The following is an 11,967-nucleotide window of genomic DNA, read 5'->3' on the forward strand; positions in this document are numbered from 1 at the left end:
AAACCCCCCCCCCCCCCCCCCCCCCCCCCACACACACACACAGAGTAAAGAGCCTGATCTAGACAGTTGTCAGGCAAGCCGGATCCAACTAAAATGCTGCTTCTTCTGAGGATACACTGGGCTTGGTGCAGAAGCACACAGAATTTGAAGTAAAGCACTGTTTTTGTTTTTTAATGTCTGCAAACAGCCTAGTAGGATAACAATTTCACAAGCAGTACACCAGTTAACCTACACCAATGCATAGCTACTCCTCATTTGGTAGTGGGTAACATCACTCTAGTAGAATGACTTCCATCACTGTAATGCTCTGTCTTGTGTCTCCACTCCACTTTTACTACAAAGTACAACCTATTTCCTCCATATGAAATGTTTTGTGATCCCACACCCTTTGTCCATTACTAGATCTAGCTGTAGCTCTGGATCCTAACTCTAAAAGAGCTTGGCTTGTTTAATTTAGTAAATAAAAACTAAAAGTGCTAAATACTGAAAATGATCAGTAGCTCATTAGGAAGCATTCCCACATCTAAAATATAATGGGCTAGATTCATCCCTGGCACACTTCCATTGTGTGCAATGAAGTGATGCTAGGAAAAAATCTGGTCCAGTTTCTGTTTTAAAGGATGACAGCCTTGTGTATATAGAAGATAGGGTTGGAGCATTGTATTTTCCATCTTTCAATACAATTTCCTCAAAACATTTTCAATAGCTTCCTCAAAACTTCTGTTAACACAAAGATCAGTTCATAGACCTAGACTCTCATTTCTGTTACATTGTATATCTTAAGTAAATCCATTTATACAAATATACTTGACAAAAGCTGGCCCATACAGGTGTCCATCATAAGAGGCAGATAACCAGATGTCTTGTAACCAATGGATTAAATCTTGGAGAAATATATGTGTAGGTTAAAAAAAAATAATGAACAAATATCAGGAATAAAATGCTCGGTCTTTCCTTTTTTCCCCACTTAGAATCCCTGTGATGACAAGCGGCACAGAGATATCTGGTCTAAAGAAAAAACCTGTGATCGATTACCAAAATTCCTAGTTATAGGACCTCAGAAAACTGGTGAGATTTTACAGTATCTTAATGTGATGCAGCTTCAAGTGACTACAATAGCAAATTAATTTTAGTCACTCTTACCGTGTTGTATATGCATTATCCAGTAATATTTTTTTATTATCCAAATTTAGCTCAGTAATGTGAATGATAAAAACAGGTTTTACACAATTTAAGAATATGATGTAATGGAGAGTGTTTTGCCTTTTTGTAGAAGTATTGTGATTAACACTGATAAAGAGATCATTTGGTGACAGTGATTGATTACATTTAAACAGAACTGAGGGAGGAAAGAGAGTAATTTATTTTTAAAAAATCATTATAGGCATTTGCATACCACATGGGCAGTGTTCTTGATGGTGCTGCTGACAATCACACCTGTCCCACCCATTCCTGCTCCAGACATGCCAAACCAGAAATGAGACAACCCTGATAAGATTCCTGCTAACTCTCTCAAATTCACCAAAGACCAAGATCTCAGGAGCAGGAGTGGAGAATGAGCCTGTGTGGCTTCACCAAGTCATGACCATCATACAGAGTAGAAATGGGTGGGCAGGGCGTGCTTCTTGGTCATTCTCTCCTAAGTGCCACAGAAGCACTATAAAAATATCCATAGGGTCCCAAAAAAAGCATATTGTTTACAGGAACTCATTGTCATTCAGTGGAATTTACATTGCAGGGCAAGCAATCCCTGCAGGACTGGTAGAACAGTAAAGCTGTGGTACTTTTTGTTAATAAAATGTACTACTGCTTCTCTTCTCCATGATAAGAGAAAGCTGCTTTTGTCATGTATTCCCATTCATGTACTACCAGTCACCTATAGTGAAAATGTTTAAATGGAAACCTAGAGTTTAAATACCTTTTATGACAACCTCAGCTTGGAAACAATTGTTTGTTCTTCAAATCACATTTAAAAAACCTCCTTATATGTGTCATACACAGGGGAGCTCAAGTCTTCTGTAGTAACTATACATGTTTCTTTAAAAGTTTTTGGTTAAAAAATATAGTACCAGATCTGTGGGTGGTATAAATCAGTCTGGTTTTACTGAATTCAGTGGGACAATGCTAGTTAACACCAAGTCAGGTTCTTCCTCGTAACATATATATGCTTAGTTAATCTTTGGACTTTATCCTATTTTCAGGTACCACAGCTTTGTATTTGTTCCTGATTATGCATCCTTCCATCATTAGTAACTCCCCCAGCCCAAAAACCTTTGAGGAGGTACAGTTCTTTAATAGAAATAACTACCACAGGGGGATTGATTGGTAAGATGGGTTATTAGTATAAATATAAAGTTTATATACTGTGCACAATACAAAAATGACAATACAAAATATTTGTAATGTAAGTGTGTGTACACAGATTGATAATTATGTTTGCTTTTCTTTTAAAATGATAATAAAATGTCTATGAACAATGTAACTTCAGTCATAAAAGACAACATATTCTAAGATGTTTATTTTCCTGCTGATATAGCATATAAAGAGATATCTATTCCCATCGTAAGATACTAATTAATTTTAAGGAAAATTACATGTGTCTCTCAAGATATTAGCATGTTCAGAATGTGCAGCTAATGAATAAAAGGAGAACAGAATTGTGTTTTTATTGATGCAACTCTTCAAAGACAGAGTCTTATACATTTGTGTGACAGATACTATTTCCTTTCACACATACCTTTGAAATGATGACAATAAAAGTAACATTATAGGTGTGATATATGATAGCATGAAATATGTTCCAAATTGAATAACTTATTTCTAAAATACAGAAAAGAAATCATTAATAAAAATTTCAGGCATTATTTTCTGCCCTCTAAACAGAAATTAGATATTAGCAGTCAGCTACTGACGAAAGTAAAGCCTCTCAAAAATATTTTCAAGGCTCAAGCATCCAGGAAAACATTCAGCAATGCAGCAAGTAAGAAAAGAGAATGCATCGCTGCTATCTTATTCTCATAGCCTATGCAAGAAGTTGCTTGTATTTTCTTTCTTCAGAAAGTGATGCCAAGTGAAATGCTCAAAGGTGAAAAACAGCTATATGCAGTATTAAGTGGGGAGCCACCAGTAAAAGATTATTGATATTTTGTCCTGTTCCTTTACTTCTCAGTGCAAGGGAAAATGGTTCCCATAGACTGTATTCATCTGTAAAATTAATAGTGCAAAGGCTGTTATATGGTCTGAGTAGAGATGGTTTAGACACAATTTCTTTTCAAGGTGTGTGGTTTTCATAGAGTTATAATTGATGCAGTGGATTCTTATTACAAAGTTCAGTGAATGAACATCCATTATTGTGTGTCAGATAACAATCTGACGTGTAGAAAATAAGAGATGTCTGCTAGCTGATAACATCTACAGACTATCCTCAAACTCCAGTGCAGATGCTTAGCCATTTTTATCCATGTTATTTATAGTTATAGTTATAGTTAAATTTACCTCTGTACAAAGCACCAGCACAAAACCTGTGCTCTTAGATGAATTTCAGCCACTCAGGGCAGTCCACTAAAAAGAGGTTGCTTCTGAAAGCCTTTTATATTGTAAACATCAGGAAACTTTAAAATGAAAACCACCAGATTTTTTGAGCAGCCAGACACAGCTAATACCCAATCAGAAAATACCTCCTGGCACCCTATAATGTTGTCAGAATATGCAACACAGTGTTTTGTTTGATTTTATTTAGCAATGATGATGTCTGTTATTTTAGGTTATTCTCTAATAAAATCTATTTAGCATGCTCATCAACCCTCCTTGCTTTACAGTGTTCAGGACCTTTGAGTATTTCTGAGGACACTGTTCTTTTCCTAGGTATATGGATTTCTTCCCAGTACCATCCAATGTCACCACTGATTTTCTCTTTGAGAAAAGTGCCAACTACTTTCATTCTGAGGAAGCTCCTAGACGAGCAGCCTCCCTCATCCCCAAAGCCAGAATCATCACCATTCTCATCGATCCATCAGATCGGGCATATTCCTGGTATCAGGTATGGTTTTTGAAGAACATGGTCATCTTGTAGTTGAGTAAATACAAAGCAATCTTTGTTACTTGGATCCATTCTATACTGAAAAGCAACAGATTTTGGTGAATGATATATTTATTGGAATACCAATCATGAGTGGATTTATGAAAAAACTCCCTATGAATATAAACTTGAAACAACACTCCTTTAAAATGTACAAACACCTGCGATTTTCACAACTCTGAGTACAAATACATACGTGCAAAAGGAATGTTTATACAGACAGTTGCATGTACTAAATGTGAGAATCGCATGTGTTATTTGTCAAGACCTCATTCTTCTGCCAACAAGGGTGTGAACTTGGGGGAAAAAGACCCTTTTTGACATTTGTTAAACTGACATAACAGAGGAATATGGGCCCACACTGTAACTAATTTGATGTACTTAGGCTTGGATGCATAACACTTGCATATGTCTTAGACTGATAAGAGAATTAAAACATGAAAAGATTCAGAAAAATGTTATCTCCTACTGGAAAATTTCAGCTAAGTAACAATTGAATTAACTTGCATTCAGCTTTTAAATCCAATGTCAGATTCAGTATTTTTTTGGGAGAGTGCAGACAATAAAAATTAGTATTTTACTATACAGTTTAGTCTATATCGGGGCTGTCCAGTGCTTCTGATGCAGCCCATTCATGGGGAGGAGGCACAGACTTAGTGGCGGGTGGACTGGGACCACCAGCACAGCCCAAGTAATGGGAGTGGATCTGGAGAAGGGGGGGCACCAATGCAGTATGCAGCCCAGAGGCTACATGCCTACACCATGTGCAGCCCCAGGCCACACTAAAGTTGGATAATCCTGGTCTATATTACTGAAGTGTCATTCTGCTCATAATCCCCTCTGAGTTATTATATAAAAAGATAGGTTAAAGTTGAACAGGATTTTTTTCATATCAGAAACTTGAATGCAATCCCCAAATATAATTCAGACTAATTAGACAAAAAAGTAATACATTTCTAATATAATTCACAAGCACATGGATGAAAACCTGGATAGTCCATATGAATTTAGTTTAATATGAAGCACAAACATGGATGGATCTAAGATTTCCGAAAGAGTGGTTCAGATGGTGTAGCACATCAGCACATAGAACACAACATATTTTTTCCAGTTGAAGATAACATAGAAGCTTTATTAATATGCTAGAGGGAAAGTGCTATATTATTAAAACATATAAAAATATATATATATATATATATATCTCACATATATAAATTATAAAAACAAATATAGATATATATAGCTATTGGAAAACAAATATAGTATTGGAACGTGCACTGATATGCTAGATTATATATACAGTTTTAAAAAACACAACAAATTAGGCAAAAAATATTCAAAATCATCAAAAGATATTGTGTCAGTCCTGAAGTCATAGTAATTATATATATATATCTTATTCAGATTCATAAAAGAAAAGCCTAAGTGTTTTGACATTGCCTTCAATACTTCACTGTCTGTTATTTCTACACCTGAGTCATTATGACCACAACTGAGTAAAGGTTTTTAAATAAAGCTAAAAACAGTTTACAGGGCAGTGAAATTGAAGACAGACATTACCAGGAATGGCTAATAGCAAAATTTCAAAAGAAAGGATAGGTTGAATAGTAGAGCACCAAAACCATTACAAAAGGTAAAGGGTTGTTGACACCTGTAAATTGGGGAGAGATTAGCAGGAATAAGGTAGATGATAATGAGCCCTGGATTCAATTGACTGTCTCAGCACTGCTTGAATAGAAAGGTCTCTACCCCTCCTAGACAGCTGGTTTCAAAATTTGGGTGGAGCAGGAATCACAGGTTGTAGGGAGAGGAGGAAGGGGTACAACTGCATCACTGCACCTGCCCCCAGCTGTGCCCCTGAGCACAGATGAGCAATTGGTTTAAGGATTTGTGACAGATTATGGTATAAATGGTCAATGTAATGCATTCAAGTTTTGAAGGTTAAAAGTCTTTCATTTTTTAAGAGCAGGAGCAGCCTATGGAACAAATATTGTTAAAAGCCTATACCTCTCGAGTAATTACTCCATAACTATGGTATTGTTATACAAGCTTCCACCTCATTTTGATCAAGGAAGCATTCATGTTATTGGGTTGTAAAAAAAAAAAAGAAAACCCCTAAGGTTGGAGATTCCACAACCTCTCTGCGTAATCTGTTTTACAGCATTTACCCAAAGCCAAGACAACCCAGATCCAAGATCCCCAATAATTAGATTCTATATGTGGAAAATTATAAGTGTGTTACAATTGTCCATGTATAGATCTAAATAGTGGAAGGTTGTCTTAAATTTGTCCTTTCTGCTGTGGCAGGGAAAGCAGCAGCAGAGGGTAAGTGGCCAGACCTTGCTCCTTGCCTTCCTGCCCCATTGCATTCCCTGCCTGTCCCTCTGCCCTTTGCCCCCCATAACTGCGCCTGTCTCCCCGACTAGATACCCCCTGTTGAGTATCTTCCCATGACTGTCTCACCACCCTCCTCCACTCCTATTCTGCTGCAGCTCTGCTTTGGCTCCAGGGCAGTCAGCAACAGTGGCAGCCCCAGCCCAGCCCCAGCCCAGCCAGCAAGTCAGGGCTGGAGGGACTGAAGCCAGAGGTAAGGTGAGGAGGGGGCAGCTGGTGGCACGCAGGCTGTGCAGTATCCCCCACATTCCCCTCAAACCACATATACATGTCTTTCCCAGTCCCCCCTACAGACCCTGCGTCTCCCCCATGCTCCTCCAGCTGCAAGCCCACTCCTCCCCTCACCAACCAAACAAGCCACTCTAGCCCAAGGCAGGCAGCAGCTCAGCTCTGACTTCAGCCCCAAACCCAGGGCTGAAATTGAAGCTGAGCCATCCTGAGTCTGTATTCAAATCTAAGATGAGGCTCCCCCCCCTCCACCCATGCTGATTCCGGGCAGAAAATCTTACTTTGAATTTGAGTCAATGCAGTACAGGTAGTCCTCGGACTTATGACACAATTGGTTCCTGAAAACCACTTCTTAAGTCACAACGTTGTAACTTGGAACCAATTTTCCCATAAAAAACAATGTTATAAATGGGGAATTGGTTCCTGAACCAAGGCCCTATACCCTATTTTCACAAAAAAAACCCCAGAATTTTGTACTCGATCAATTATAGATAAGTAATATAGCTACATTAATGTATTTATATTGTAAATAGCAATCGTATTGATTTGGAAGGACTTCTTTGAGGTGACTTTGCTGGACTTTTTGAGAGGCTCTTGGTTGGACTTTTTGAAGGGTTCTTGGCTGCAGTCTTCTCAGGAGTCTTGGCTGCAGGTTTTTCTGGAGTCTTGTCGGCTTTCTTAAAGAAAGTGTCCAAAGAAGTTTGGACAGATGCCCTCCAGGGAGATGAGCGATGCAGAGAACTTGTTTGCTGGCATGGCATTGCATCAGATCAAGCGTTGTAAAGTCGAAACTGATGTCAGAAAGTTGAAACAGGGTGTCAATTTATAAACGTTGTAAGTGCGAAACATTGTAATTCGAAATGTAAGTAGAGGACTGCCTGTATTAAATAATTTTTTCTGTAAGTGTTGTTGTATTGCCTATCACCAAGGCATCTGGTCTCTATGCCCAAGTTATTTGAAAGAGTAGGAGCTGCTCAGAACAGACAGATATGTGTCCAATACTACTCTGAGTTTTAATTGTGGGTCCTTATTCTAAAGGAGTTCCCTTTCTTCTGGTTCTTTGGTTTCAATAGGAGTTTGATAAATTAGGTAAGAGTAAATACTGCATAAGGACCTTAGGATTTATTTTACATACTTTGTATATAAATATTATTTCTATTACTGTTCCCATAAGCAAAAAATATCCATTATCTATCTCAGCTATCTTGAGCCGCTGGGGGTCACATGTCCCTGACAGAGATTGCAGGGCCCTGGGCTATGCACTGTATGGATGCCCCACTTTCTGGATACATTGCATATCCATGCATCCTTCAACTGCACATTGCAGCCCTGTGACACCCTCCCACCATTACAGTGATCCCATATGGATGCCCCCCTCCCTACTTTACTGCATGCCACACAGCCCCAGCCTCATCCTGAGCTACCTGGGCCATGCTGTATCACACTGCAACCCTGGGACACAGAATGCAGAAGCCAAAGGCTAGAACTGGAGTCCGGAAACTCCCCGGGGAGCAGCAGGCAGATGGGAGCTAGGTGGGCACAATTTAACCCCTTGTGAACTGCCTGTGGCCCACGGACCAACAATTGGATGCCCCTAATCTATAAGATAACTCTTCTTCAGTAAGAGTTTTTTCTGAATATATACCATGTAAGGACTTCAAGATTTGGCCCTGTATGGATTTTTACCATATTTGAGTTCATTATGTTGGGTTTGGTTTACAATGAACTAAATATCTATTTTGTGTGTTCAGATTTGTCATGGTTAATACTGGTCTGGTGTTTGGATGGTTAACAGTGTTTATCCACCCCTATTCTGTCTTATTTCCCTGACTTTGAACTTGAATATTCATGATGTTCCTGTAATTTAACTTTTTTTTTCACAGCATCAACGATCGCATGAAGACCCCACAGCTCTAAAGTTTAGCTTCTATCAGGTGGTCACAGCTGGACCTCGAGCTCCATCAGAGCTTAGAGCTCTACAGAAGAGATGTCTAGTACCTGGATGGTATGCCACCCATATAGAAAGATGGCTAACTTACTTCCCACCTTATCAGGTGAATAAGAAATACTTATTTCCATTCCTATTTCTGTTGCTGTTTCTATACATATTTTTTCATTTGTATTTGATACATTGGAATATATCATACTATTATGATATTTTTGGATATTTTGCTAAGCCTTCTTTACTACATACTGCTATTCATGGCTATATATATGAGAGTGTGACTGGGCACTTGTCCATAGGCATGTTATTGAATGGCTGGACCCTACAGGGTATGTCATATGCATGTACAGCTCTTAGTACTGCACAGCTGACTTTGTCAACAAATGTAGTAGGGGCAGAAATTTGGGCTTTACATTTATAATTTATCTCAGAGCATTGGGCTGAGGAAGCTACACCATGGCTGCCACTTACTCTCGCTCACCTGCTAAACTACCTTTTTTACTTGAACACTGAGGCTGCTTACAGACATTTTAAAAAAAAACCCAAAAACACGCTTTACCAGAAGCAGCAGCACATTAGTTTGAGCTGACTCTGCAGCATTGGTATAGATCAGGCACTTCAGTGGGGATTTGTAGTGCTTTTATTTAAAGCTGATGCAATCAGCTATTAGATATAAGTGCCCAAAAAGCCTCACTAAAGAGCCCAAACTACACAGAAGTCAGGCAAGCTGGGTCCAACTAATGTGATGCATCTTCTGGGCATGCACTGGGCTTGGCATAGTAGTGCTCCAATTTAAAGTAAAGCTCTGGGATTTTCTGTTTTTTTTTTAATATCTGTAAGCAGCTTGAATTGCTTGCCTCTTGCTTTTCTTTTAATATCTTTCACTTTCTGACTCCTTACCGGCCACAGCGGAAAGCAAATCAGAGGAGTTAGTGCCTGATGGTACATCCGAGTTTCATCCACTTGATAGCCCTTTTGGGCTTCCAGCAAAACTTGATACATCATGGTATATTCCTGGAGAGGGTGCTATGTAATGCTTCCATCTGCCCTCTACATAAGAACTTGGCCAGCATTAAATTAACCCTTTATGAGGTTGGAAAAAGACTTGGTATGCTGAACACTGTGTAGCCTCAAATACACAGAAATATCTTTGTCTTCGGCAGTAAGGTAGAACTGTGTGATCCCAGTAAGGTAGAATTAGGTGAGTAAAGACTTAAGACCCAGTTGTCCTTAAATACATCAGCTTCTTAGTGCTTCCCTGAGCTATTTGCTTCAGTCACTCCAGTTATGTCCCCAGTGCATCATTTGCCTCTGTGTATCAACTCCTGCCTCTAGCACTTATCACATTCCAGGGTCTTTTAATGCCTGTACAAATTCCTTTGCCCATCACATCTTTTCCAAAGTTGTCTGCATTGTGTCTCTTGTGCACTGGGGCCTCTGCTCCTCTGCCAGCTCTTCTGCATGCATGTACTTCATTAAAGTCCTTGGCACATTAGCGCCTGTGTCAAATATGTTAGCATGTCGACACCTCCACTGAGTCTCATTGGTGTGTGGCCTTATTGCACATTGAAAACATTTGGTGCATTGCAGCTCCGCTGATCTTCAGTTGGCACCCTGCTTACTGGATCTCAGGTGCCCTGAGTCTTTGAATTTCTGTGTATTAAGAGTAGCTTCCCTGTGGGCCACTCATTGAGCATCAGTGGTTATGTGTTCCCTGGTATATGTATCCTGTTAGCTCTGTGGATCCCATGAATTTCAAAATAGATGGCTTAACAAAAGCTGAAAGCTGCATGCTTCTGACAATGCTTTAAGGACACATACTTCACAAAGTTCTGTCTCCTGCATATTCTCTTTCTCAGTGCATATCTCAAAAGATACAAAAAGGATGTGGAAAAGTTAGAGAATTCAACAGAGGGCAATGAAAATGGTTAAGGGGCTAGGGCACATGACTTCCAAGGAGAGGCTGGGGGAACTGGGCTTATTTAGTCTGCAGAAGAGACGACTGAGGGGGTATTTGATAGCAACTTTCAAGTTGGAAGTTTAGGTTAGATATTAAGAAAAACTTTCTTACTAGGAGGGTGGTGAAGCACTGGAATGGATTATCTAGAGAGGTTGGAATCTGCATCCTTGGAGGTTTTTAAAACACAGCTCAACAAAGCCCTGGCTGGGACAATCTAGTTGGGGATGGTCCTGTTTTGAGCAAGGGGGTTGAATAGATGACCTCCTGAGTTCCCTTCCAACCCTAATTTTTTTATGATTCTATGTGTGTGATAGGCTCTTAGCATCTTCTAGTGCAAAGCACAGGGGCAGCATACATCACATGACTCAGGTTTTATTCAGATATTTTATGGGATTGCTTTTTTGTTTTGTTTTTGTTTGGGTTTTGTTTTTTGTTGGGTTTTGTTTGTTTTTTGGAGGGGGTGGAGGAGGTTGCACACTGATGTGTGTGGCACTCTTTCCACTAAACTAATCCTGAAATACTCTGGGAAGAATCTGGGCTTTTATTTTCAAGGGCATACCAAGGCAGTTCAAATTCAGCCATCTGGTATTAGTATCTCTTTGGTGCCAAACTTTAGAGGCCCAATATCAGTATATCAATATGATACTCTCTATGCTATGCTTAATTTTGACTTCTCCAAAAGGCCCCATTTTGGAGCACAGGTGACAGGATAGGTACTTCAGGAATGCTGGATTTCATATCCCTTGATGATATGAACAATAGTCCTTTACACTTTCTGTAAACTCTCAGCAATTAATCTTATTTCCCAAAGCAACAAAGAACTACTGACCTGAAAACATTTAGTTTAACTAGAAGAGCTGAGGAAGAATGCATGGTATTTGAAAGCTTGTTTATTTCAACCATGTAGATAAACCATGTTGGTCCAGTTAAAAGCTATCACCGACAGAAATTCTTGCCTCTAGCTCAACTATGTAATTTCTAACTTTTTCTTTCCCTATTCTGTGTATTTTATCTTCTTTCATGCTTGACAGTGACTACATTTGTCATCTGATAGTTGACTTTTTTGTGAAGATTGAAGGCCTTAAACATTTCAGCGTTCTCTGCATCATCCATTACTAGCTGATTGTCTGCATTCAGTAAAGATCCTCCTTTTACTTCTAACATACTTAGAGAATGTTTTTTGGTTGTCTTTTATGCCACTTGATAGCTGTATCTCAATTTGTGCCTTGGCTTTCAAGATTTTCCTCTGCATGCCCTTAATGTACTCCTGTACTCATCCTCCAGAATGTTGCCACATTTCCATTTTTTGGAAGATTCCTACTTAGTTTTCAAGTCATTGACAAACTCATAGATTCATAGATT

At 39.2% G+C, this 11,967-nt stretch overlaps 1 protein-coding gene across 1 annotated transcript in view; it reads left to right on the plus strand.

Moving 5' to 3' along the window:
• LOC109301102 (bifunctional heparan sulfate N-deacetylase/N-sulfotransferase 3) overlaps positions 1-11,967 on the plus strand; it is a 176,865-nt gene that overhangs the window by 147,448 nt on the left and 17,450 nt on the right. Inside the window, exons 9-12 of the mRNA XM_019522025.1 lie at positions 972-1,068; positions 2,202-2,325; positions 3,865-4,039; positions 8,584-8,754. Coding sequence (XP_019377570.1) covers positions 972-1,068; positions 2,202-2,325; positions 3,865-4,039; positions 8,584-8,754 — 567 coding nt within the window. The remainder of the gene's footprint in view (positions 1-971; positions 1,069-2,201; positions 2,326-3,864; positions 4,040-8,583; positions 8,755-11,967) is intronic.

The sequence above is a fragment of the Gavialis gangeticus genome, unplaced genomic scaffold, assembly GCF_001723915.1.
Source record: "Gavialis gangeticus isolate Ggan-Ray unplaced genomic scaffold, GavGan_comp1, whole genome shotgun sequence".
Taxonomy (NCBI): domain Eukaryota; kingdom Metazoa; phylum Chordata; order Crocodylia; family Gavialidae; genus Gavialis; species Gavialis gangeticus.